This window comes from Musa acuminata, chromosome BXJ3-4 (assembly GCF_036884655.1).
Source record: "Musa acuminata AAA Group cultivar baxijiao chromosome BXJ3-4, Cavendish_Baxijiao_AAA, whole genome shotgun sequence".
Taxonomy (NCBI): Eukaryota; Viridiplantae; Streptophyta; class Magnoliopsida; order Zingiberales; family Musaceae; genus Musa; species Musa acuminata.
Window position 1 is genome coordinate 48082382 of NC_088352.1, and position 27884 is coordinate 48110265.

The following is a 27884-nucleotide window of genomic DNA, read 5'->3' on the forward strand; positions in this document are numbered from 1 at the left end:
CTAGGTTCAAATGACACGTTGCATCGAGCCCGAATGAGCTACTAATCAAAGAACAAACATCCTCTGGATGGATTAAGATTGACTTGGATAAACGATTTATGGAGCTTAATTAACCTTCTGTTGAGCTCAAGATTTTAAATGTCGATTGGGGATCTGTTCCCATAATTCGTTGGATCAGTATAATTTATTACCTATATTTGATTATGTATTTACGCGAATTTTACTCTGTGAAGTGCATATCTACCCGCACGGGCTACTCACGTTATGATCGGTGTACTTGTGGGACCCGCATATAGGGCCTCCCGCTGTTTCCCGAGTGGGTGCGACGGACACGTGATCGACCGAAAGGCTCGAGCAATAAAACTCGCCACCCGTTTTTTATCATTTGCTTTACAGTGGGTTTGGGTGGGCTCCACAGTTTGTTACCGATCACCAAAACGGTAAGTTAGCGGGTAAATAATTCGACGGCTGGAAAATACTATTCGTGTTATACCTTCCCACCTCGCAGTAGCACCACGAGAGCCACGCTTTAAATTCTTGGTCGGTAAAAATGCTGTTTGCTGTTGTCCTCAAATTTGGATAAATTCCAGGCGATCTGCTTAATCTACAGAGGCCCCGAGTGACTGACCCGAGAGAGAGCCATTTGGCTAGCGCATCGAATTAGTTATCAGACCTGATTGGGGTTTTTGTCTGGGTCTTCTTGTAGGGTGGAAATATTATATGACGCATTAAGTGAAGGATCTAAAATACGTACAAATATACGTCGATCCGTAAGCGTATAAATAAACCACGGCGGCGGCGGCGTAGAACCGGTCCCATAACCTAAATGGAAGCGTCCTTTCTCTATTCCTCCACCTCCGCGGCTTCTCTCCCACCTTCACCGCACTAAACCCCTCGAAGCTTCGATTTTTCGTCTCTATTTCGCCTCTTTTTCCTCGCCATCGCCTTCTCGGCCTCTCTCGCCCCTCCATTGCGTTGTTCCCATGGCGACATCGGGCTACGATGGGAGAATCGGGGGGAAATTACGGCGACGGCCGTTCCGCAGGGCCGCCGCAACGCCCTACGACCGCCCCCCCACCGCCGCCCGTGGCCTCACGACCACCGTTCCGGAGCCCGGGGGCGACGGGTGGCTGGCGAAGCTCGTCGATCCGGCGTCACGATTCATCTCGAGCAGCGCGTCCCGGCTCTTCTCGTCCGTGTTCCGCAAGCGGCTCACCGCGCCGCCGGCCGATGAAACTCCAGGTTTGGTGGTCGTAGCTTTGCTTTCTTGGATTCTTAGGGCTATGCGTTTTTCTTGTTCGGGTTGTTCTCAGACGACGGTTTTTGGACTGACGCCTAGGGTTTTGATTGTGGGTATTTTTTGTTTAGATTCGATAATGTTGGGAGGAAAGTATTGTAGTTTTCATTAGTTGCAAAACAAAAACTCAGTTCATCTATTCGAGTGATAGGTTTTCGACAATCTGTTAGTTGGCGAGCAACTAAAATCAAGTTGGATCATTGACGCTAATTGAACATGGTAGATAGTCTGAATCCACGTCTTCGATCTCCGACCATGTGAATATGCACTCGTTGCATTGTCGCTCGCAAGCAGTTACAGCTTCCGTTTTCTTAATTTTCTTCTCACGGCATCAGTTAATTTTTCTTTGTGTGATCCATTTAATTTTTATTTTACCTGGAATATTTCATTTCATGGTTCTATTTGCTTATGAATGATTTATCTTCTCTTGTGAATGCAGTGCATGTTTTATTTTCAAGTAGAGGTTTTTTATCTTTTTCTTTCTCCAAATATGGCACTTTCAGAACTGTTATATATGACTCCTTTTGTTGAGTTCTTATGAGTTATGTGGATATCACATTCTTGATCACGCTTTAAACTTGCTTTGATCTTTGACGTTGTGACTATCCTTTTCATTGTATCCTCTGATCCCTTGTATTGGCTATAACTTGCTTCCTTTACCTTGTTGATAAAGTTTGTAATCCTATTACGAGGTGCTCTTCCGCTTTTAATTCTAAATTTTGTTGCTCAAAAGCGCGTTATCTTCTTTTAACAATACATACTTCAGTGCTCTACCATGGTTGCTTTTCTGAAGAGAGCATTCACCTTTCTGATTGAAAGGTTCTTCAAATTACAGGGTCTTGTATTTAATAGATATTTTGAGATCCTGGATCAGATTCATTACAGGATGCTCCTTTACACCTTTAAGTCTACTCATACATTGTCTTTTTATAATTTACCTGCTGATCAGTTTGTGCACTTATGCAAGAGTCTATCCTGATTTTAATTTCCACATTTTTTTTTGCAATGTTAAGTCAGTGAATCATAATAATGGTAACATATGAGAATGTGATATTGCCTATATCTCATTGTAAGATTTTGAGTGCATCTAGAAAGCGGAATATTATGTGCATGTGTAAAATGGAAGGGTCTACAGTATGACTATGATGTTGTTATATTCCGTGTGTTAGCTAGCCGTTTACTTGAACAAGTGCATTGGTAGTGATCTAGTTTGGATGCAAATGATCAGATCATAAGCTGTGATAATAATTGAGGTATTAATTGCTGCCTTTATGCTACCTCATACATTGCGAGGCACATAACTTGATGTGCACCACTGTTCCATGCTTTACCATGCTTGTGTGAGGCACATGCGTGGGTTTTAGTTACATGTAAGGCATCTTGCATGCACTGGTGCTACTGTGATGTGGAGCTATATCCCTTTGGTTGCAACTTTCTTGCTTTGATTGGAGCTACATCCTTTTGGTTCAAATATTTTGATATGATACTATTGGATGAACGATTTTAAGATTGTTTCAATAAATTAGCACAATAGATTATATAGTTTGGACAGATACTTTCTATGTATGTGTTTTTAAGATTGTTTTATATTTTATTTACTGTATTTTTCCCTTGGAAGAAAGTGTCACCGTTTGATTTTCTGTCGGTCACTTTGCTTGGCCATGAGTCTTTTTTTTTTTTTTGCTGCTTGTGATGGTTTTTTCAGTTGTTAGATTTAACAAATTCATCTCTTTTTTATTATTCGGATACATCTATTATTTACAGTAGTGCTAAAGTGTTCTTTTTTTCTTCGTCTAACTGGATTTATTTGATCGTGCAAATATTTAATAGAAATTTATGCTTTTGAACTAAATAACAATATGTTTTACCTATGATATTTTATGTGCAGGACAAAACTTACAATCTAGAGAAATCGCTGAAGCATCTTCTGATGTAAGCAACAGTAAACATCATGCTTGATAGATATTTAGTTTCTAGGGTTCTTATGACATAAACATTTAGATGAAATTGCTTTTGTGTTTACATTGTGAATTACTTTTACTATTGGACCTGAAGGATCTACTTTATCACACGACCCCTACTTTTCTGATTTCTGATTCTCAATGAATACTTGAGTTTTATCCCCATGCTCTACTATCATTATGCAAATGTTGGGCTTGTGAAAAGTTCTTGTTCTTTTCACCAAGGTGCTCTTTTCGTTTTTCTTTTTTGTTAATGATATGATTGTGAATTTTTGTATAAATAAAAAACTTGCATGGTTGATCAGATTGGCACTTGAAGAATCATAACCACAACACAATATGAAGCACATTGCAACATATTCTTAATGACATCTGTGGTGAATCCCTGTATGCCACAACCATGTCAGTGGTTTCACTAGGACCCCTGATCCACCATAATGAATCTTTTTGGATAAGTATCTGCTGACCACTATCTATATGTTAGATATTTGTCTTGTTCTTTGAGTATCTATTTTAAAATAGAGGGAAATGGGCCTCATTTATTTTTGAGTCTTCTAATAAGTTATAACTACTACTAGCATCCACATGCTAGTTATATATATGCATGAAATTATGTTTACATACAAGTATCATGCATACTACATGCTAATGTAAAATTCTTCTTCTTCTATGCTTTTAAAGTCACCGAATCATTGTTTCCTTTCGTTATTGCACCCTTGGATATGGTTTTGAATTTTGATACAGTTCTTGTTTGCATATCAGTACAACATATATATATATATGTTGGTTACATGTCTAACTGAGAGCATGACCATCAACATCCATGCTTTCGTCTTATTTCATGGTTTTCTGAATTGTTATGCAGGAAATGTCAGCTGACTTACAGGAAAATAAAGCTGACAGTGGAAACAATGCAACAAATAATTTTGACAGCAATATGTTTTTGGAGTTCGAACAACTTCTGGAGCACAAAACTTTCACAAGGAAAGTATTTGATTTCTGATGCTGCACATCTACTTCAAGTCTGTTTTTTGTTTATCATCAGTAATGCATCAAAATGTCTATGGCTTGTAGGTGCACTCTTTGTGTATTTCTTATGCTCAGAAGTATTAGATATTTTCCACTTCTGCTCGTAGGAAAATGATTGTTCTAGCCCGTGTTTTTTGAGTTGATGCAGTTCATATCTGATTAGATCAAGGGGTCTGAACTGTTCACAATATTGAGATTGGAGCTTAAGGTTCTTGAGCTTTACAGACCCATCATTTTGTTGTTGTCAGCCTCCTTAATGGGACAATACATCCCATGTTTTATTTTATTTTTTAGGACCTGTGCATGCATCTTAAGTGATGTTTTCTATTCCTTCTACTCGATCTGCTGCCTGAAGTTTATTTCTTCGTGCAAGTTGAGCCATTCTTCCATTTTTATGTAGTCTTATGAAAGCCTGATAGTTTTCTCTTGTATGATTTAAAGAATTATCCGACCTTCAGTTTTGGCTTCTTAAATCTTATTGAGTGCCTGTTACAAATATTTTCTCCAATGACTCAATTTTAATGCGTTCTATTTATTACAGGGCTCAGTTTGAGCATTTGACGGAGATATTGCGCTCAAGAACTATGGATTCAGATATGTCAAAACCTGCAGTTGATAATGACAAAGTCGACGAAACAACTGTTCCGCTACCTGAAAAAGAAATAGAAAGCTCCATACCACATGAGGATTGCAGGACCCCTCCAGATACTCTAGCCGTATGGAAACTGTTATCTCTCAGTATTGCATTTTCAGTCTGTTTAATTCTGTGAAATTTTTTGCATGGATAGTGAATGTTTTGCATTATGTATTCATGAAAGTGACATCAACCCATCATCACAATTTGTTTTTACCTTTATCCCCCTGTACTTGTAGCGTGGGGTTCATGAAATAGTAGATGCAGAATCTTATGCCTTTGTTCCTCAAATAATCTTTTGATGTACATGTTGTCATTTTTCCTCTTGGGATGTTTGATTTTTCGTCAATGATGTTTAACCTGACAGCAGTACCTCTACCTAACATGGTGACATTTTACAGATTCCTGATGCTTCACCAGTGGAACTTGCAAAAGCATATATGGGTTCGAGGGTTTCAACAGTACCCCCTCTGGCTCTAAGTTGGCGAAGCCATCTCTTTCATGAATATAAAAAAGTTCCAACTAGCTTAACATCTGCTACAAAACCATTTGACCTGAAAGGTCCAAGATCTGTTCGATTTTCTGGATCTACTGTAATTCCCGAAAGTGGCTATCTGACACCAAGATCTTCTGGTAGATCGACAATGTATAGAATGACCTGCTCTCCCTATATTAAGGTCAGTGATGTAGTTGGTGACATTCACATAATGTGGCTGAAAATAGTGGCAATATTTATCCCTATGTATGACAATTTCTACTCCTAAATTTTTAGGGATGATTTTCTTATCATAGCAAGTTAATTATGTTGTCATTTCAGGGCGAGCGATCTTCCAAAGATGACAGTGTTGGATCTTTGTCACACCGGCCACCAGAAAGCACCAGGCAATTAGGGGGTAGACAGGTGGTTTCTTTGCTCTATTCTCGTAACACCATAACACCTTGTTATGGTGTATTCTATTCTGTTAGCTTTTCAAATAATTTTGTCTTATCGCTTATTCTTCTAGATTAAGATTTGTGTAGGGTACTCTTTAATAAAACATTTTATCTTTGGGCAGATTTGAATACACAGCCGGATCTCTCCTTGTCCAATTCTTGGATCTGAATTAGACTTAAGCTATAAAAGCTAAAGTCGTTGCCACCATTGCTCCAAAAATAGGTGTTGAGTGTTACAACTAATTTCAATTATAAAACATGAAATAAGTAATCATTCTACTAATAAGAAACACTAACCCTACCCAAATAAAAATTTCACTTTGTCCGCTTGAAGATTAGGCTCATGTAGTATTTATAATACAAGAGTATAAGAAAGTCATAGAGTAAGATAACTGCCAGTAAATAATTTTCTGACTTTTACTAGTTGTATCAATCAAGTATATTAATCTGAGGAAATTAACAATCTATTGACATTGGTTTATGCAAATTTTGTTATTATTAAGATGTAGGCCAATATGTTGGTTCAAGCAAATTTATTGATATATAAGATGTAGTCCACTATCATTTGTGTAAATTGTTAGAAATGCTATAAATGCAAGTAGATTTCTGAGGAAATTAACTTGTCTTTTTTTAGAGTTTTTTTATTTTGCATTTGGCAAGATTATATTGAGCAGTGATACAATTCATAACAAAATTTTAATTGCTTCTATTATTTCCTTGTTTCAATTAACTATATCTGACTATATGACACACTTGTCTAGCTTATTAGATAGTAATTTTATTTGAAATAATAGTACGAATAGCTGAATATAATTGAGTAGTATCGAAAATGATTGTCGATTGTACAATGATGATGCGGCCTGTAGAAAATTGGCATCAGTGTTTTTACAAGCGCTAGGTGCCAAGGTACCAAAACGCTCGAGGCGTTAGGCGTTCGCTTAGGTGCCCACTTGAACGAAGCGAGGCGCTCTAAAATATTCAAATATATAAAATATATAATTGAAAAATATGATTATATAAATAAAAATATGATATTAAATTAAAAAAATCTAAAATACCAAGTCGCATTATCCATCTTCTAATAACAAAAATGTCAAAAGATTGAAAACAATAAAACTTTACATTAAATTCAATCCTCATCAGAGTCAACACAGTATTTTGAAACTTATCATTTTTCTCTTCCTCTTGTCTATAAATTAGCACAATAGATTATATAGTAGACCACTTGTGCTTGAGGCTTTTGCACTCAATTTTGTCTTCATCTTCTGTCTTGTATATGTCTACAATTCTCTAACAACCGAGGATCTTGTCACATCTCCCTATGTCAAGTTGTCATCTTTAAATAGAAGCTCTTCTTTGACATCTTGCAAGTTCGCACCCATTTCCCCCACTAATCACTTATTTGAATCATCAATGTCTTGTAATGACATTGGATCAATATTATTTCGTAAATCATGACGAGTCTTTAATGCTTGATTATACTTTATATAAACTAGATCATGTAATTGTTGATGTTGTAACAGATTTTCTCCTTTTGTGAATATGTTATGTCGTATGAATTAAAAATATATTAATATATCTATCTAAAAAAGAATAGATTAATTAAAACGAAAATATTTTGTGATCTCTATATGCTCAAAGACACTTTAGTTTCGTTCACAACCCAGAACGCTATAAGTCAAACTAATAATTTTGATAGTTAATTGTTGTAAGTTCGGGATGAAATTTTCAAATAGACTCCATCATTCGGTTGCAAAATTTAATTTTATTATTGACCATAAAATTGACTTCACAAACATAATTCCTAAATAACAATTGATCATAAAATTGATTGTACTCATATGCTTTCTGTTGGTCCAAACATCTGACATAATAGAGCTACCATGCTTTACCCATGATTCTTTGGTGGCCCTTTAATAAGTTATTTGTGTAATCCAACTTTTTTTTCAATAATGAAACTTGTAACTCATAATAATAACTTGAAGGTTTTAATCCTCCACCATATATTCAAATAACTTCAATTATCTCTTTAAAACTTTCTAAACAACAAGTATTAATGGGAAGTTCGACTTGATAGAAGAAACGAGCAATGTGCTGAATCGTTCTTCCCTTTATTTCCTTATCATAAGCATCACCTATATTTGTTTGTCTTAATTGTTCCTACTTGACCTTGTTGCTTTTATGATCCTTGATACATATACAAGTCTATCAGTCCTCTTTTACCCAAGGTTCGAAATACCGTACCGTATCGGCGTTTTGACGTTCGCTCGATACGGTATACCGAGCGGTATACCGTTCGGTATATATATTATATATATTTATTTATTTATTTAAAAGTCGACGTCGTATCACCTCGGCAACGTCGCCTCGTTTATTTAAATTATATATATGTATAATTTTATTTTATTATTATTATTCGTTTCGCCCGATAGCGGGTGGTCCGCGTACCGGTATACCGTCGAATCGGTACGTATCGCCCGTACCGGGCGGTATTATTCGGTATTGCTTACCTTGCTTTTACCCTTCTTAACAAGTATGAGTTCTTTTCCTTTTTTGTCATGTACTTTTTTCTCACTAGCATTGACATTTTTTGAATAATTTTTTTTTCATCATCTCTAATATGTTGAACATCATCCTTGGGTAAAATCCCACAAGATTCGTTCCTTTGGGTTTTTTTTAAGTCATATTTACATCATGTGGATACTTTGTGCATGCTGATGCGTTCTTGAAGTTCCATACTTGATGTAGTTTTGCATGGAAAATGCCACATCTAGTAGTCTTGTCACGGAAGATGCAAATAACTGCATTAGGATTCTTTAGATAATTGTATTTCCATGCACGATCCTTTTTTGAATTTTTTGATGAATCTTGTGAATTGTTTTGTACACTTGCCATTAATACTAAAACCCTAATAACAGTTCTAAATAAATAGAGATTAATAGTGCTAAATAAGGACTAATAACAATTCTAAATAATGATTAATAGTGCTAAATAAGGATTAGTATTTCTAAATAGGAATTAGTTCTAAATAGGTCAATAGTTCTAAGGATTAATATCGGTTTTAGTTTATTATATGGTAACAATAGTTAACACTTAACAATAGTTTTAATATCAGTTAAAGATTAACAATCCATTATTAATAGTATTTAATCCACTGTTAATAGTAATCATAACTATAGAGGGGGAGAAAAGGAGTCACCGATGATGGAACGTGGGGAAGGAGGGCGGCGGTGATGGAGGAACCTTTAGATGACAACAACTACGGAGGAAGTCGTAGACGACGGCAACAACAATGGAGAAAGTTGCGAATGGCGATAGCGGTGGTGGAGGAAGTTGCAGATGCCGATGTTGTGGGTGGAGGAAACTTCATATGTCTACGTCGGTGGTGAAGTAGTGGTCTGTCCCTCGACGGTGGAAGGAGATGCACACGGGAGTAGCGACGCAAGGAACTACGCATGAAAACTACAACAGCAGGACCTTCGGACCCGTCCGTTTGTGGTAGAGGAAGTGTCGGACTTGTGTGTCGGCTGCGGATACAGTGGCTGCCCATGAAGGTAGTGACGGGACCAGAGGTGAGTCGGGGTGGCGAAGTACTTAGGGTTTACTATTTTGCTATGTTGGTTCAATTGAACCAACTAAGTTACTGTTTAATAGAACTCGGGTTGATCATCTAGTTCGGTTGCTTGCCTTCAACTGGGTGCTCGCCCGAGGCGCCTAGCGCCTAGGTTCAAGTGGTGCATCACTGGATTCAGGGTGAGGTGCTCGGGCCTCGCCTCGCATGAGCGCCTAGGCAAGTGCTCGGGTGCCATTTTAAAACATTGATTGGCATGTACTTTTGTAACCATAGTGATTGCTTAACCTCTGTTTCTAGGGATTGTACTCGACATTTAATTTCCTTGGGTAGGGTTGTTCTCATCACTTGCAGTGTTCCCATTCTGTGCATTCTGCATGGCATTGATGTCATATGAGGAGCAAGCAACATTGTGCCATAAATTTGCCTTGCTGCATAAGTGCATATATTTTGCCTTGTGCATTTGTTGGGCTTCAAATGCACTGTGTTGCATAGGCATGACACTGATTTTGTCCCTTGCAACTGAGTGCATAAGTTCTATGTTTGCACCACATGTTAAGTTTGTATGGTCATACTCTTCACAGAAGTAATTCTTGAATAAAGACTTTGTATCAGTCCCCTCTCGGTATAGTATGGTATACTGCAGCATATATTGGAAAAATAGATGGTTATCTGAATTCTGAAATATGTATCATTATGCTTTAGTACAATGTGGTCTATCACATAGAAATGCACATTCAGGCTAGCTGCATTATGCGTTAGTCTTTTCATGGTTTGGCACAATGCATGACACTTTAGTTATTTGAAATCCTTCTGTCTGACCAATGGAACTTGGTCTTATTCTACTGTAGGTTTTCAAACGACGAAGTTCGGTATTGGAAAGTGATCTTGGACCTTTTCTCCCTATACGTAGTATTCGTCAAAAGTTGACTGTGAAGCCTTCTTCAAAGGTGATTCATTCAGTCCTTCCTGGAAATCTTCATCATGGTCCCTCGACCCCATTTAAGAGGGATGTTCAAGATGATTTATCAGTGATTCAAAAGCCTATTTGGTCAGATGGACATGAAAAAAGTGGAGACAACAGGATTTCTAACAACATTGTTACTCCTGTTTCACCTCAGTCAAGTGAGATGGAAAAGAAAATATTGCAGCAGCTAGATAAGCTAGTGCCTTCACCAAAGGAAAAAACATCTAAGCTAAAGTCTAATACTCTGGATGAATCACCTGATAATGTGATGCATGCATCCTCGGGTCAGACACTCAGGAATGAGGAAATGTACTCCACCAAAAGCAAATTTGTTCAAGGCAATAATTTGGATTCTTTCAGGGGTTCCCTCATGCCAGATTTCAGGAATTCTTTATCTTATAAACAAGAGACGGCCAGGTTCCCTCAGGAGAATTGCTCAGTGTCAATTTCAGGAGTCAAATTAATGTCTGAAGCCAATGATATGTGTGATGGTGTTATTTCTGTCACAGCTGCTACGTGTGACAAGGCTGCTGCAGAGGCCATGATCTCAGATTCTGTCGTTGTTTCTCAACATCAGAAGCTAGCTTTTCAGTCTGCTGCACTTAAGGTGTGGAAGCTCTTCTTTTATTGTTATTTGAAAATGTTCCATCTAACTAGAAAAATCTGATTTAAGTTATATGTCAATAGTGCCCTATTGACATATCCATTTTATGTGGCTTAGCCTTTTCAAGCATGTTAAAGTATTTGTCTTTACTTTGTTGTCAAGGATACACAAGATGTGAGTAATACATGTCCTTTGATGGATGCTTCATGTCCATTGAAGGACAAAGATGAGGTGAAGATAACAGATAAAGCTGTCCGACCTTCAATAATAAGAACTAATTTGTCTTCCTCAATGACATCCACAAGCTTATCCTCATCTTCTTCTGACCTCTCCAAGGCAGCTCATCTGAAGCTTTCTGTTGATTCGATTGCCGAGAGTGGCAAGGGTTTCACTTTTCCTTTTGCTACTGCTCCCAGTACTTCTCAAATACCTCCAACACCTACTATGCCAAGTTCATTAGTAAAAAAGTCAGCGATGCAAAAAGGACAAATAGATGCACCCTTGTTTAGCTTTGGCTCCAAGGACTCTAATAGAGCAGATTTTTCATCAACCACAACCATGAGGAGTTTTAGTGCCACTTCTGGTCCAGGAAATGACATAAGGTTAGCTCTAACTGTTTGTATTGGCCATTTTTTTCTCATTACCAATACTATCATCTACTCAAAGTTTGAGTCCTTTTTAATCTAATTATTGTCCTGAAAACCTCTTTTGTTTCACTGTGTGTGAGAAGCTGCTTTCTTCTGGTTTGACGCTACTAATACATCTTGGTAAATTACATGTATAACTATTTTGAGGAGGCTTTTCTTTTTAGAGGGGTTTAATATTTAGCACTCTTGTTTCAGCTGTAATATTTCTTTATCAATGATATTGATAAAAACTCTCTAGGTTTCTGAGGGAGATTTTATTGGCAATCATATATGGAATCAAATGAGAACTTATCAACATGATACAGTGAGAACAGAGGTTTATAAACTTAGTAACAACACTGATTACTTCATTATGAGGACATTCAGAAGATTCTCATATAGGACTTAATCCAGTTGAAGCTAGGTTAAGAACCCTTGAGTGCTATATGATTTCTAAGTGTAATCTATATGCAGTTTCTTGTGACAGCTTTATGCAGTTTCATCTTTTGGTAATAAAATTTTGATACATCGCTACACATGACACCCATGGTTGTATATGTAGATGCATATAGATTATTATGTTTAAATACCATTCAAATTTTAGCATATTTGCTCACCTACTCTTTTAGGTATGTATAATATCTTTAATAACCTTGCAATACAAATTTATTTTTTACATTTACAGCACTAAGATTTATGTAGATGTGGAGTCTGTTATCATCTATGAAAGAAAAGGTTAAGTACTTGATCACATTTCAGGAGCCAAATATGTATGTCCTTCATACAACATATGAAATTAGTCTAGAATATCTCTTTTGATGGTGTATGTCCTAGTTATGTCTTGCAATGAGCTAGTTTCTTTATATGAACGTATTTGACTTGAAGCCACATTCTAGTTTTCACCTAGGCTTTTGGCCTAATGAATGTTTTGAGTTCCACTGATATCCAGATAATTGTGCTGCTATTGTTTATGCTGCAGCAATGCCACAGCATCAGCAATGGTAAAAGATTCTGATGCAGATAAACACGAAGGTCAGATATCCATAAATCTGTCAAAATTAGTTGGAGTTGATAATTCTGCAGATGAATCAACATCAAATATCCCTGTCGTATATTCTTTTGGTTCCTCCCACAATGAATTCATGCCTAATGGATCATTAAATTTGCCTTCTGCATCTTCTGCTGTTTCAGTCATGGCATATTCTGGAAGCACCGGTAGCATGATTTTCTCTACGGTCACTGCTGTCTCTGCCAGTTCCTTCAGTACATTTGTTTCGTCTGAAGCACCACCACTTTCCACTGTTCCCTCACTCCAGTTTGGGTCAACAGCCTTACTGGTTTCTCCCACTTCAGTTTCTCAACCATTAGATAAATCTACTGCAACAGATTTTGAAGGAATGCATAGCAAGGTACCACCATTCAACACAAACACTGCCAATCCAGGTACAAGTGCAAATTTCATGTTTGGAGGCAGCTTTTCCTCTGCAACAAACACTGGCTCTATTCTGGCAACGTCAACTGTTTCAAGAATCGGAAGCAGTTTTATTGCTCCTGCTGCATCAACTCTATTTTCAGTGTCTGCTGGCAGCCAATCTGCTCTTGCACCAGCATCAACATTTTCTGGTGCAAGCAACAGCACATTCAAGTTTGCTTCAGCACAATCTAATGATTCAAACCCATCGGTTGTGGACAACAATACCAGGGGCGTTGCTGGAAGTGTTGGCACTCAGTCAACTCAGGGTGGAAGTGGAATCTCACAAATTTCTGAGAGTTCATCAAGTCTGTTTGGGCCCTTCTGTTCATCTCCGACTTTTGGGTCGAATGTTTTGTCCTCGTCCAGTTTAGGCAGCTCACAGTTTGGGGCAGCAACTACAGGTTTCGATCTATTGAGTTCAAGTTATTTGTTTTCTTCTTCAGTAGGTGCTAATTCTTCCTGCCTCAGTGCCACATCTTCCTCTGCACTGGCACCAGCCCCTAGTTTGTTTGGTTCCACCTTCCAATCATCAATATCATCTGCTTTTGGTACTTCTTTTGGTTCAAATGCATCTTATTCATCTACAGGACTTGCATTTGGAGTCTCAGGTTCTGGTGGTTCACCGTTTGTGTTTAGTTCATTGTCAGCACCAGCATTTTCTACAAATTCTGCTGGTGGTAGTAGTTCATCAAACTTATCTGGACAGCCTGTATTTGGCTTATCGAGCCCAGCCACTGCTTTTAGTTCTGGGACTCCTAGAAACGATCAGATGAATGTTGTGGATAGCATGGTTGAAGATAGTGCCAAGTCAGCAGGCAGTTTGGTTCCACAATTTGGCCAACCAAGTACTTCATCCAGTATAACAGTATTTGGTACTCCAGTGACTCAGCCAACTTCTTCCCCATTCTTTCAGTTTGGTAGTCATCAGCAGCCCACTCTTCCTCAAAGTTCCCCCTTTCAGGCATCTGGTAGTCTTGTTGAACAACTTCCTCAAGGAGGAAGCTTTTCTTTGGGTAGTGGTGGTGGCGACAAGTCTGGGCGGAAAATTGTGAAAGTCAGACGGGATAGGCTACGAAAAAAATAGCACATATGCTCCCATAGAGAAATCTAGCTGCGTATGCAGATATAATTAAAGTTGTGCATTGCTGCCGAAGAAATTCATGTTTACTCTATCATGGCAGGACATTTGGAGGCAAGAAGCAAGTCTTTTATGCTTCTTCAGCCATTGCTGAATGCCATATTGAAGTAAGCTTGCCTTCATGCCATATACCTGTTGGCTTCATTTCTACAATTTTGGTCTACTTGTATTGATCAATGGCACTGAGATATGCTTTCTCTGTGTTGGTATGTACCTCACTATTGTAACATAGAACTCACTATATTTCTTTTTGTATAATTGGTTCGGTAAAGAGGGTTGTCCCACATTAGTATCATGCAATTTGTCAGAGTTCATTCTTTTTTTTCATCAAAGCAAAAAACATCTTACCTTTTTTTTTTTTTTTCACTTATGCATAATAGGACATGGATGGATCAGACATGAGAAAGGATTGATTGTAATTAGGTATTGAATGTGAGATTTGCTGTTAATTAGGTAGTCGAATGTGTTATAAGTTCATAAGAGTGAGATTTTGGATACACGTCAGAATCCATGTTAGATTGTTTTTCTGAACATGTGCAAGTGGTGGTTAGAAAAAATTCTTGGTTGTTGGTGTGAAATAGTTGAAGACAGATTTGCTGTATGTTGTACCAACAATAGCAGACATGAGCCTCTCAAAACCTGTAGAATATTATGCATATGACTTGTGGACAGGCAGATTTTTCTCCATTGATAATTTGAAACTGTATGATTCCTACTTGTTGCTGTCCAGGTGATTGTGTGGCAACAGTTTGCTCCACCCATTGCGTGTGGATTACTCTGATTGCTGATTTATGTGCAAACATAATTTGATGGCACTTGTACAAATGGTCTACTAATCCATTTTAGACCACAAGAACAAATATGAGTATTGGCAACCAGGTGAGATCAGAAGGGAGTACAACTTTGTATTAAACCTCCACGGTGTTTTCAGATCACATATCATACTTTTAAGAGCACTTGCTTAGAAATGTTTTTCGCTAATGACCTGTGTTTGTTTCTCACTGTGGATCACTTGTTGGTTTTGGTCGTCATTTGGACCAATTGGTCTGTGTGGTGAGACTATATGCTCCTCAGTATGTCTTGAGTGGATCACTTGATGGTTTAGAACTTGCCATGGAAACTTGACACTTGATGAAGATGTTCTACAGAATGAAATGTGTTTTGTTTCTCACTGTTGATCACCTGCTGGCTATGAACTCTTTACGTAAAGCAGTGGCATAAGGACAACAATGTACTCAACTGTTCTTTCTATGCCAAGTTTGATCACTTCAAGTGTTCATAGATCTGTAACACCTAATCAATTTGTGCTGAAACATCAATAACCACATTGGCTGGCTTGTGTATTTGCAATAATATGAATGTATGCAAGCCTTTTCATTATATGGCGTATGGATATACGTAGATCAATCAGTCTTCCCGCTAAGATGGGCACAGAATGGCTCGGCAGAGAACAAGAATGGTTCAACAAGTGATGAAAGAGACAAATCCCTAAGGACAATCAGCTTGTTCTGTCTTGCAGTCTACTTAGAATATAATGCTCCCTTTACGAGAAGTGACGTTTCAGGCTTTTGTTGCAGAAAGATAGAAAGAGACAAACCTCTCTCTTGGTGGGGTTCATCGAAAGGAACATCAAACAAAAGAGAGAGAGAGAGAGAGAGAGTACCATCATCATCATCATCATCGTACCCTTCTTTAAATCAAGGAAATTTAAGCTGCGAGCCTCCGAGAATTACTTCTTGTATACCGGACGAGCAAAAGAAACGAGAGATTGGGACAAAAGAGTTGGCGGACATCCTCTCTCTCTCTCAGTCTCTCTGGTTCTGCAACACAGAGGGCCAACCGAGGAGCAGCAGCGAGAGCGCGAGTTTCATGGTTCAGCAGGAGGGTGGGCAGTCATGGCGTCGCCTGCCGTCGTAAACGTGTCTCCGCCATGCATGTACGACGACCACCACCACCACCACAACAACAGCCCTCCGCTGCCTGCATCCCTCGTCAGCAACCTTCCACAAAGCCATCTCGAGTCTACTCTTACACCCATCATATCATCGTGTCATTATCGAGTCCACTGCTTCTTGTGAGTCCACGATTAACATTCATGTCTCTCCACTGTTGCTGTTAACTCGGTGTCATCATGAATTGTGCTTTCTCGTTTGAGATAGCAGATTGGGGCGTGGCGTCGAGGATATCCTGATGCCCACAAGCTCAACATGTCTTTGGGATCCACCATTCCATGTGCAATGGTAAGCAGGAACAGTGCGTACACACTCATCTGCTCTTGAAAGGTAAGTCTCTGGTTGGCTTTCTTTTGCAGCAGGCCTGCTCCTCTGCTGCTGCTGCACGCTCGAGTCAGCATCGTGTGTCATGAGGAATCCCAAGGAGAGGAGAAAGAGAAAATTCAGGGAGAGCGTGTTCTTGGCTTGATGTGAGTTACTAACCCTTCCACATTCTGAATCGTTGTTGACAGCGACACTTCATCACCACTTTTCTCTCTCTCTCTCTCTCTCTCTCTCTCTCTCTCTCTCTCTCATGCATTAGCACGCCTACGAATCAATGAAGGAAGTATTTTTCTTATTTTATATGTGAATTATCATGCAAAAACTTCGAAAATAAGATGAGGAAATATTCTTCTTTATACACATAAAATCTATATGCCTTTATTTTACGTTAAATTCCTACATGTTAAATATCAAAACAGTCATTCAGGCTTGGATGGATATCCGTCAAGCTTTCTTTCAGTTTGCTGCTGCATTTTGATTATAAATCTTCCATAAGATAGATTGATATGATGACATTTAGTGCATGCAGTAGAGAATGACAACACCATGGCAATAGCAGATGAGGAGTTCATCACGAGTCCAAGCCTATGAACATAGACGAAGGACTCATAGGCTATAGCAGCTATCCAAAGCTACTCAGAAGTCAGTTACCCCAGAAAACCCTAGCTGTGATTGGATTATGATCTATCTACTCAGTACAGCTTCAGCTCTATGAACATAGCCTAGAAACCGTAGGGTCCTTTTCGTGGCTCCCAAGAAACACAATTACCTCGAAAGAGGTCAGCTAGAGAACTTATCAACATAAGTTAGATCTGTAGATTAGGTATCATCCAGATGAAAGAGAAAGAAACATGCACCTACTTGGATGGACACACAGTAACTCATCACTGCTGATGAGTTGACATGAGAGAAACTTTGCCGAAGAGATAAAATTTAACTTGGTGGATTGGTATATGATAGAAGATTGCCAAACTGAACATGGAGAAAGTGCTTAGGGGATTCTATTTATTACAGTTATCCATGGCAAAGGTAGTTGAATGGACTTGATCTTGACTTGCAGAAAGAAACTTCAAGAACAGCAGCATATATATACTCACTGTTCATGTAGCCAAACCCTCAGAAGAAACTCTGACCCTTTTGACACCCTGGTGCAGCAACTGGCTCATCAAGCTTTGCTAGCTTGTTGCCATCAAAGGTCTGCCCGAAATGGATGCGAGGGAAGTGTGCCCACTGCAAGGGAAGTAGAAAGAAGCTTAGCTTCATCATGAGGAAATAAGGATTCGAAAGCTTTATGACAATGATAATAATGATAATGACTGGTTTGCATGTAAGAAAAATGTGGGATGAGGTTTCCATGAGAATTTAATTCAAGTTATTTGGTTGAGAAATGTTTCGAAAAGTCATAAATAAGAAGGAAGTATTGGGAAATTATCTTTTCATTTTCTGAAGAAAAATGAAGCATGTAAAATTGGTTTTTTCATTTTCTAGACTTTCCCTACCAAACAGCATTGAAGAAGAAGTTTAAATAAAGAAAGGAAAAATGCATAGCACCCAAAAAATAGTATGGAAGGTTAGATGTTGATGTGATAATTGATATAAAGATTGCAGTGACAACAAAAGAGGGACAAATTTTTACCTTATGAGTTTTAGATTTGGTGTAAATAAACACAAAAATATTAATTGTCATGTAGTGACATGAACAGAAGCCACTATTTTATTGAAAAATACTATGAACAAATTACATGACTGTTGCTGTTCTTGTGAAGCTTAACTTGTAAAATTAGGCCATTGCTTCAATTGGTCACATATACAAATTGCTCTGCATGACACAGGATGTAATGCTTGAAAAAGAGTTCTAATATAATGTGGTCTGTCTGATTTAGAGTAAAAAAAATATTTGCTACTATCCAAAATCATTTGATAAAGAAAGCATCCAAATGTTTAGTGTTTGATCTAAACAAAGACTATCTTGCAGAACTGAGGAAGAGGGGTTTCAAAAGAAATTGACAGGTAAAAGAGAGATAATTACACAGATCTTGAATATTTCCTTTTACAAATGAGAGTTCAAGTATGTGTAAGGCAGGATTTAAGTTGGCATAACTATACCTTACAATTATCGACAAGTCAAATCGTCGATAACGTCGATATATTTTCACTAATATTTATATATGTATATATCACTATGGTCATCTCAATGTGAATTTGCTATATGGGGTCCAAAGTACCTAATTCAAATAATTCTCTCACAACTGTGTAATGATTTTATTTTATTTTTTTACTGTATTACTTACATTCTTTGTTTCCTTCCATCGAAAACAAAAAGGAAAAAAACTTACATTCTTCGCCGCAGTGCTAAATGCTTGTTTGTGGCTAATGTGTGGATTATTATCTTTTATCCTTTGTATTTCCTCCCTGCATATGGAAAATGACATACTTGAGAGTAAATACTACATTAGAGCTACTAAGATTTACTTAAGTTCTACAGTTGCTATTGTTGGGATCAAATGTTACAGAAACAATGCACTCAAATACATAGAAAACTCACTTGATAAACTTGTTATACGCTGAAGGTACGCGTCGTCTCTTCCCGGGAGCTAAAAAATGAAAAAGGAAGACAAATTACTAGGCTAAATGATGCTGTAATATTGTGCTCGAGTCTTGCTAATCTCTCTATCATAAATGATATAGTTGAGAAAAATGTGTTGCAGCAATAGTCACAATTTTGGGAATTCTAATCAGATAAGGAATACACCTTAGAACAAAAAAAATCTTTCAGCTTTTAGGGGTTGAACATCCACAAATGAAACTAATGATACACACTATTTGCTCTACTAATCACTAAAATATATATTTGTTTTTAATGAACTAGGAAAACAACATTATCTCAATCATTTGTGCAAATCAGAAGGGATTAACTTAGAGAGGCTCGAAAGCTTACCGCGAATGGGGAGTTCTTGCTCTTGATCCTTTGGCATTGTGTACAACAAGGAAGTCATGGTGCTCTTGGAAGGTAATCCACATTCCATCCCATTTCCTTGAGATTCTATGTTGCATATCTGCAATTTTTTTCCCCGAAAAAATGATTAAGCACAAAGTTTCCTTTCTCTTCTGCATGATACTAAGTTACATATTTCTTAGAGGTAACATCTCATGTTGATATCTTCAGTAAAAGTAACCATTTGCAGCATCCAAGCAACACAACAATGTCCATATTATTCTAAGATAACATCCATTAAAGAACTTAGATGCCATTGAACACTGCGAATTGGCATCAAAGCCAACATATAAGCCTTCGTAGTGTTTTTGTTTCTATGGATGAAGAATAAACTTCTCGAGAACAGTATGCATGTTCGATGAAATAGATTGATTCGTACCGGAAATCCTTGAAAAGGGTTTGTTTGAATCAAAGCTCGCACATCCACAGACAGCAGATTAGAGCAATGGCCGCATCGGACTGTGACACTGTTGAACAAGCTGTTCCCGGGGACACTAACCTGCACCACATGAGATCAGAATCAATGTTAAGTGAGTTGGTTTCAGCTTGTTCTTGAGCTTGGAGAGAGAGTTGGGTTATGGTTTGAGCTGAACCAGCAGAAAGATTACGATTGATTGACCCAAAACCAAGACTAGATCTCCAAGCAAATCCAATAAGTGTCATCACAGTGCATCTACCTGAAGAGAGAGAGAGAGAGAGAGAGAGAGAGAGAGAGAGAGAGAGAAGATGAATGAACCGGACATGGAAAAGGAACGAGATGAAATGGGAGTAGAACCCAACAGGAGAAGAAAGAAGAAAGACATGCATGCAGGCATATCAAGGCAAAAGCAAAAGACATCTTTCATCGCCTTTCTGCATCTTCCCGGCCTTCTCCTTCGGATTCAAAGCTACAGAAAACAAGCAGACAAGGCATTGATGACCGAGGAAAGAGACGGAAACGACATGGCCAGTACTAACCCGCTGCGGTAGCTCTCAACAAGGAAGTGGGGAGAGAGAAAAGCCACATCTTTGGTAACTGGCAAGTGATCGACAGAGTTTTGCCAAATAAGTTGTAAGAACAGTGGATTTGGGAGATACGAACAGAGCCATTTTTGGTAGGACTACCAAACAATACGATGAAATCTGCTGCATCATGGGAGAAAAGTTCCAAATCTGGATGGAGAGCAAGAACAAATCCTCTCCTTACCAAAATAGTTGCATCCTGTTTCTTCTAAGCATAGAACATGTAGATTGCTATTCTCAAACAGGCTCTTTTAGAAGAGATTTATGTAGTGGCTTATATCGACAGAAACATTGTCAACCAGAAAATAAATCTTTGTAGCTTTGCAATGGAAAAATTCTTCATTCATCAACTCAATCTGATATAATTAACAGATCTTTTAGACTAGTAAAGGTGGGATCGATACTGTCATGAGTAGATCAACAAATTGCAAGTGAAGGATTGTTCACATGAATAAGCCCAATTATATTAGACATCATAAGAGATTGTGTCAGATCATCTGATAATACCTTGTGAACCGTGCTCTATTAATAGAGACCAGAAGAGAGAATTTTACTGTGACTGATGCAAAGAATTCCATGACAACCATCTCAAGGAGGTCTGAACGAGAGTCTATATATAAGAGATCAGTTGCCATTCTGTGCTACACATCTCATGTACTTACTACCATAATAGAGTCTTGTTGATGTTCTAATAGCTTAGCTAAGAGTTAGCTTATACATCAATGGTAATCTTCATGATTTAGAACTTAGATCATATTAATAAAACTGTATGGCAAGAGAAGAGAAGATGAGAGATGAGGGGAAGGAAAACAAAAAGTGAGACAGTACGATTGATACCGCAAGGATGGTGTTGCAGAAGTTGCAGTGGACATAACTAATGTGCTCGGGTGGTATTACTTGGGTTGATGACATTCCTGTTCGACAAAGGGCGAGGAGGGTTCTCCCTACATACGATGAAGAAGAAGAAGAAGAAGCAAAGATATGAGTTGAGAAGCAAAGGGGTTTGGTTTGCTTATATTTGCAAGATACATGAAGGGGAAGCTCGCCTTATCTTTTTCCTCCCATTAGCTTTTACTGTTTTGTTTTCTTTTGTTTTAGCATCCTCACAGATACAAAATGATGGTGTGGGGTGGGGGCAGCAGAATGCTAGTGGTTCTGAGAAGATGGATTTGTGGGAAGTAGAGGTGGATGGGTTATGATTGAAACAATGAGTGGGCATGAGTCTTCTGCTACCTTCCTTTCCATCTCTCTCTCTCTCTCTCTCTCTCTCTCTCTCTCTTTCTCTCTCCCTCTCTCTGTATCTTAACCATGTGGAGGTGGAAAGAGACTATCAATGTAGAAAGAGAAGAGATGCCATCCTCTTTTGAGTCTCTTTTTTCATTTTGGCCAACTCTGTTTGATACTGTGAAGTTACCTAACCATTCATTCAAAGACATCAAAAAGAAAGTTACTTTGCTTTGCCTTGTTATCATATATATATATATATATATAAAACCAAATGTCTTGTTATCATTAATAAATAAAATGTTTTTTTGGTTTTTATTAACTGTGATGAAGCTAAATAAAATGATGCATTCCTCCCATACCACAGTAAAGAATACAACAGTGGCTTGCATGATCTCAACTGCACTGTGCACTACCAGTCTCATCTTTGACTCATCACTTAAGATGATGGATGTTCTTAGCTGTGTTTTGCACTCTAATCCTCCTCATCAAGAAGACCTAAAAAGCTGTGTAAACACTGGTGGTTTCATCTTTGACTCCTGACTTGAGATGATGTGCACACTAATGGATACCCTTGCTTCAAAAGAAGAGATCAGCACAAGTCCTTTCTTTCATAGAAAGGAAATTGGCACTTATGCTGCATACATCTAACATGTATGAACAAGATGCCAAGTTCTGCTACAGTTGTTCAGCTCTAAGGTGTCAATCATGGACTGTGACGTCTTTTTTTGGGACCATGAGATTTGATTCAACACATGAACCTGTCTTGAGCACTCAATTTTCCAGGTACCAAGTGTGACATGACTTCTAATCTCCTTCTTGTCCTTTGAGTTCTTTGGTATTGGGAACTGTTGAAGGAGGACCAATTATGAGTACCAATGGCAATGAGCAGAGATCTGATACAAGATAAAAAAGATATCTTGATGTCATGCTAGGTGTGGGTGAAGAATATATCAATATCTGGAGCATTTTGGAGAAAGATATATTTGTGAAGATCCATAAAATTACAGCTAATGATCAAAAGAAAAATATCTTTACAGAACTTTTATTTTGATTCTCTCACTTGTGTTTGAATGTCAACCCCCACTTGAAATTGAGTCTTCAATTTCAAGATCTGCATATTTCTTTGCTACAAATGAAAAAAAAAAAAGGAAGATAGGAAGAAAACATCAAAATATTGTAGAATTGACTGCCAGTTTCTTATACAAGTAGAAGAAAATCTCATAATAGAATCAACCAATATTGCTCCTCAGGTGGATTATTGTAATGTTGAAGTACCTTGACCCCATCACCATCCATGAGTTCTTTGATTTGTTGGAACCAACCCAATCACTCATCACCACATCTTAGAATCATGCAGGGAGTGTTTTCTTCTTCACTCAAAGGCTATGCTAACACAGTAGGGTTTGTCCCATTCACCTCCATTCTGATTAGGGTTTCTATTCTGGATTTTCTGATGTTGGCTTCTGAACTTGTCCTCTCTAAGGCCTCTCAGGAGACAAACTGCATGGTGGTCAAAAAACAGGGGAAGAAGTCCCACACTGTCATGCCATGCACTGCTCATGCATTCGGTGGACGCAGTTATCTTCTCTAGCCACAGTGGTATTCTACGCATTGTGTGCATGTTGCTTCCTCTATCTTTACAGAAATCTCCATATTTGTTTGGTGTCAAGATAAGAGACCGGAAAGCTGAGGCACAGTGGCCTGTCCCTTTCCATGAGGTAAGGTTGATTTGATTGCTGAAAGCGTTGGAAGAGTCCAAGTCTGTGGTGCCTGCACTGCATTTATCTTGTTGCTTGAGGAAACCTCATCCTCAGGTTCTCACTGACATATGTCACCATGTGGAATGCTAGATGAAGGTGACTGCTCAAAGTTTCTGTAACTTTGCCCATCTTGTTGAAGTTGCTGTGTTTTGCCTTCGGTGGTAGATTCAATTAGAAGAAGGATTAAGAGATAGGCTTTGGGGTGATATGCCTACATAAAATTGAGTTCAGCTTAGTAATCCCTCAAGAATGCAAATGGCTACTTCTCCAGTGAACAATGCTGATGCTGAAGGGAAGCAACACACTATCATCTTTACTGAGATCTGATCTAAGGCCACAACTTTGTGGCCATGAGACAGGAAAACTTCACCTGTATGAACATATCAGATCTAAGGCTCATTATTTGTCCAAGAGAGAAAGAGAGAGAGAACAATAAGATGCTACTTGTTGGAAGGAGAATACTAAGATGCTATTGAGCCTCAAAAGCTTATCATTTACTTATTTTTGGAATAAATAAGAGTATATTAACAAGTATTTTTTGTGCATTAGTCTTCTGCCATTTACTACTGCAATATACTTTTCTATGTAATACTATGTTGCAATGGCACATTGTTGAGAGCAAATAAAAACACTATGCTTCTAATCTAGAAATTATATCCTTGAGTGATGATATAGATTTAGAAAAGAATAAGCAAAGAAAATTCCTTGCAATACACCCAAAGTAGAATGATAAATCAAATAAAAAATTATGTACTTAGTCATATATATATATATATATATATATATATATTATAATATAATATAATCTTTCTTGTACATATAGTTTTTCGATTTTGTAGATTTTTATGCAACAATCTTTACACGACGACAAAACATTATTTTCTTTAAAATTTTATTTTTTATTATTCTATTATACATACGATGTCATCTTAGATTTTTTAATAATAACATCATAATCTAGGTATGGTTATCGATATAAATTTTAACATAAAATTAAATAAAAAAAAATTATAGTTTTATTTTTCATAATTATCATCTTAGTGAATTCTAATTGATTGAGTATTGAATTATATGATACTAAAGAAAAAAAATTAAAGTAATCATTTTTGGGTTACAATGTGATTTGTTTTTGTGGCATTTTGAGATGGATTAAATATTGGTAACTAAGCAAGGCCGTATCCGAACTTGACTCGGTGAGTCCGCGTCCGATTCACGTCACGAGTTAAACCTATTCATCCGAAGCTCAACTCGTTATATATGTTCCGCGTTATAAACCCCAAACCTAAACCCCTGAATCGGAACTCAGTAGAGATGTGGCATCGAGCCTTCGCCGGTGGCGGCGCCGCCCTTCCGTGGCGTTCCCTCGCCCGGAGATCGCTCTTCGCCGGCGCCTCGTCCGCCGTGGATTCCATCATCCTCCGCTCCCTGAAGGACCATTACCTCGAGGTCTCCAAGATGACCCCTCCGCCGGTACCTCCTCTCTCCTCTTAGGGTTTTCCCCTTCCAATCTAGGATTTTTGCTCGATCTCCCTTCCTCCACTCTCCTCTTTGTGCTCCGCAGAAGGTGAATCCACCGTCGTCGTATACGATCGTTAAGGGGGCGCTGGACCAGGACGGTCCCGTCCTCCGGCGATCCTACAAGGAGGAGGAGATCAACATCTCCGTGATGCGTCTCTCCAACATCATGCCCTCCGGCGCCGATGACGACGACGGCGACGACTCGATCAACCAGCTTTTCCTCCACGTCGAAGTGTCCAAGCCTGGACGGGATGACTCGCTTCAGTTTCTTTGCGGGTTGTATCCGGATGCCGTCGGGATCCACTCGGTGTGCCTTCGACCCAAGGTCACGGAGTCCTCCCGCTTGACCGACATGACCAAGTATCAGGGTCGTGTGTTCCAGTATGCTCTTCTACTACCTCAATTCTTGAGCTTTTGTTTTCTCCCCATTTATACTATTGTCAATCTTATTTGGCTAATGGCTGGTTTAGTCTCCAATTGCAAAGAATTGGAATTTGATGATGTTGTTCTTGTTATATTATGCACTTAAGAGGCCCATTGCTTTCTTTTTCCTTTCTTTGTTTGCCTTTTTGTTTATTCAATTTCATATAATTACTAAAACAACAATGTATATTGGTCTTAAAAGCCTAACAACAGTAAGATGGAAATCTTTGTTTGTTTTAATGCCGGATCATTGAGGATGGAAATTTTAGTTATTTTTGATACAATGAGCTGCTGGTTATCACAAATTAGATAAGGCTCTTATTCTGATATAGTTTTAACTCATGGATAGAAGGGACCGGTTAACCGCTTGAGGCTCTGCCTGAGATTGTGTCTTGAGAAGGTTAATGTACATGCAAATAGAGAAGTTGTCTTCTTGACTAACTTAAGGATGGACAAATCTGAAGTTCTATTGTAAACCTACTCTTTCATTTATGGTGCTAAAATATCTTTGCAACTTATTTTTCCAATTAAAATTTGCATTTGAGATCATTCTTGTTCTTTTGGGACACATCACTATGTTGTCCAGCACAGGGTGTTTATGCAAGAAAATAAGTTGATAAGCATCCACTTGCAAAAGCATGCTTTCAGAGTGCATATATAGGAAAAATAACTGTTGAATAAATACAAATTGCATTAAATCATTCTGTTGGATTCATGAGACCGTATGTGGTTAAATGTGGACAGTTTTTTGGAGGCATATCTCTATTTGCATCTTTGAAAGCTGACTTGCTGGATGTACATTAGATATCAAGCCTGTTTAAAATCAGTAGCATGTTAATTTATGAATCAGTTAATCCCACATCTAGTTTATGATGTTTCTTTTACTGTATTATTCCACATCTAGTTCTATGTGGAATAATACAGTAAAAGAGAGTAATAATCATGACATCCTTTTTCTTTATTGAGACAACCTTTGTTGAATCATCCTCGTTCTATTGCTTTCCTAGACCATCCATATAAACTGATGTCTCAACAATTGCGCAACAGTGCAACAGTGCGATAAACACTAGGATGTCCTTGGAACTTTTAGACCCATAAATACAAGCATATCCAGTATTTGTTTAATCCTAGAAGAACTATGATATCTATCGACCAGGATGTAGCAGTATATATTGCTAGGTCTTTGAGATGTAGGAACAAAGTAGTTTTCGTTTTGTTCATAAGCAATAGAAAATGACTATGATGGTGATAAGAAAGGCTGCATTTTTCCTGTAATGTGGCTGTTCCTTTGCATTCTTTTGTCAGAGGATAATGCAACGTATGATGAAAGTATATGTCACTCAGATGATGAAATCTTCCAGAAATTTTGGAGTTACAATGTCCACAAGACTTGATTCTATGCAGCTATGTTCTTTTCTTTTGAAAAATTGAGAACTAAGAATACAATGAGGCTGGTTTGTAGAAAATAATTTGACTAGGTTTCTGCACTGTATGTGTGTATGTCCCAGATGTTAAGGCTAAAGGCCTAATACTAAATATCTTGTTTTTTATGTATAATTCAGATGATCTGCATGCAGATCCAGGTCCTTCAATTCTTGAAAGATGTTACTGCAATATGTAGGTTGTCACATGATGTTAGCAACCTGGATAGTTTTAAAAATAACAAAACCTAAAGGTTGTATCTTGCTTGGAATGGACGGGTGACTTGTTAGCTCTTTGGGATGCTCAAACATATGTCAAGTACTTCATTGGATTTGAAGATTTATCTTAACATTTTGTTTTAACCTGAGCTTAAAAGTTTAAAAAATATTACTTCTTTGTTATTCAGGTTACATGATTATGGTTCTTGAACTGCAGGGAACTGGAGCAAAAGATGAGGGATGCATTCCATATTTTCATAGAGACACGGGGAATCAATGAGAAACTTTTTCCATTTCTCCAAGCATGGCTATATGTGAAAGACCATAGGAACCTCATGCGGTGGTTTAAGAGTGTCGGCACCTTTATCAACGAGCAAAAACCAGCTTGAGCAAGCTTACCAAAAGTGTAATTATTTGTTTTGGCTGCTGTCTACCGTATACTGCTGTATCAACGGGTGCTTTAAACAACTACTAGGAACCGGGAAAAGCGAACAAAAAAAATCAGGTTTTGATTTTTCAAGTTTTATGAAGTTGGAAGGCTTGGGCGTGTTGATATAGCAGTGGTCTAATTTTGGAATTTGGAAGAGCCATGCAGGGAATGTAGTGAGGATCGATAGAAGAAAACATCCTTTTATCGCTGTGCACGGGGTTTGTTAGGGTTGATGGAACCAAGCATTTCTTTTTTATTAACATCAAAATCAGGAATGTTGCATATCGAACCATATCATGAAATTTGCATGTAAATGACTCTGAGATCTGCTTTGATAGGTCATTGTTATGTAATTTTATCGGTTTACTTTGCTACTTGT

General features: G+C 38.1%; 3 protein-coding genes across 7 annotated transcripts; 2 read left to right on the plus strand and 1 right to left on the minus strand.

Annotated features, from left to right (window-relative positions):
* The first annotated feature begins 816 nt into the window (after positions 1-816).
* Positions 817-14529, plus strand: LOC135636580 (nuclear pore complex protein NUP1-like). 4 transcript variants are annotated; one of them, XM_065148375.1, is made up of 10 exons: positions 817-1242; positions 3186-3229; positions 4124-4240; positions 4827-5003; positions 5323-5598; positions 5739-5822; positions 10277-10999; positions 11159-11598; positions 12602-12654; positions 12814-14529. In XM_065148375.1, exons 1-10 carry the CDS (start codon positions 984-986, stop codon positions 14178-14180), a joined length of 3540 nt encoding a protein of 1179 aa, XP_065004447.1. In that variant the 5' UTR covers positions 817-983; the 3' UTR covers positions 14181-14529. The 4 variants fall into 4 exon arrangements, with proteins under 4 accessions (XP_065004447.1, XP_065004446.1, XP_065004448.1 ...); XM_065148374.1 differs by having other exon boundaries at positions 12602-14529; XM_065148376.1 differs by having other exon boundaries at positions 11333-11598; positions 12602-14529.
* Positions 14530-17437: 2908 nt separating this feature from the next.
* On the minus strand, positions 17438-21540 carry LOC135581393 (protein YABBY 2-like). 2 transcript variants are annotated; one of them, XM_065148378.1, is made up of 6 exons: positions 21336-21540; positions 19885-20004; positions 19449-19566; positions 19056-19104; positions 18847-18922; positions 17438-17740 (listed from the first exon to the last, which is right to left on the minus strand). In XM_065148378.1, the coding sequence occupies exons 1-6, from the start codon at positions 21417-21419 to the stop codon at positions 17627-17629; spliced, it is 561 nt and encodes a 186-aa protein (XP_065004450.1). In that variant the 5' UTR covers positions 21420-21540; the 3' UTR covers positions 17438-17626. The 2 variants fall into 2 exon arrangements, with proteins under 2 accessions (XP_065004450.1, XP_065004451.1); XM_065148379.1 differs by having other exon boundaries at positions 21345-21530.
* A 3244-nt stretch (positions 21541-24784) lies between these two features.
* On the plus strand, positions 24785-27875 carry LOC135635836 (uncharacterized protein At2g39795, mitochondrial-like). Its single transcript, XM_065147198.1, has 3 exons — positions 24785-24964; positions 25056-25393; positions 27293-27875. The coding sequence occupies exons 1-3, from the start codon at positions 24806-24808 to the stop codon at positions 27462-27464; spliced, it is 669 nt and encodes a 222-aa protein (XP_065003270.1). The 5' UTR covers positions 24785-24805; the 3' UTR covers positions 27465-27875.
* Positions 27876-27884: the final 9 nt, after the last annotated feature.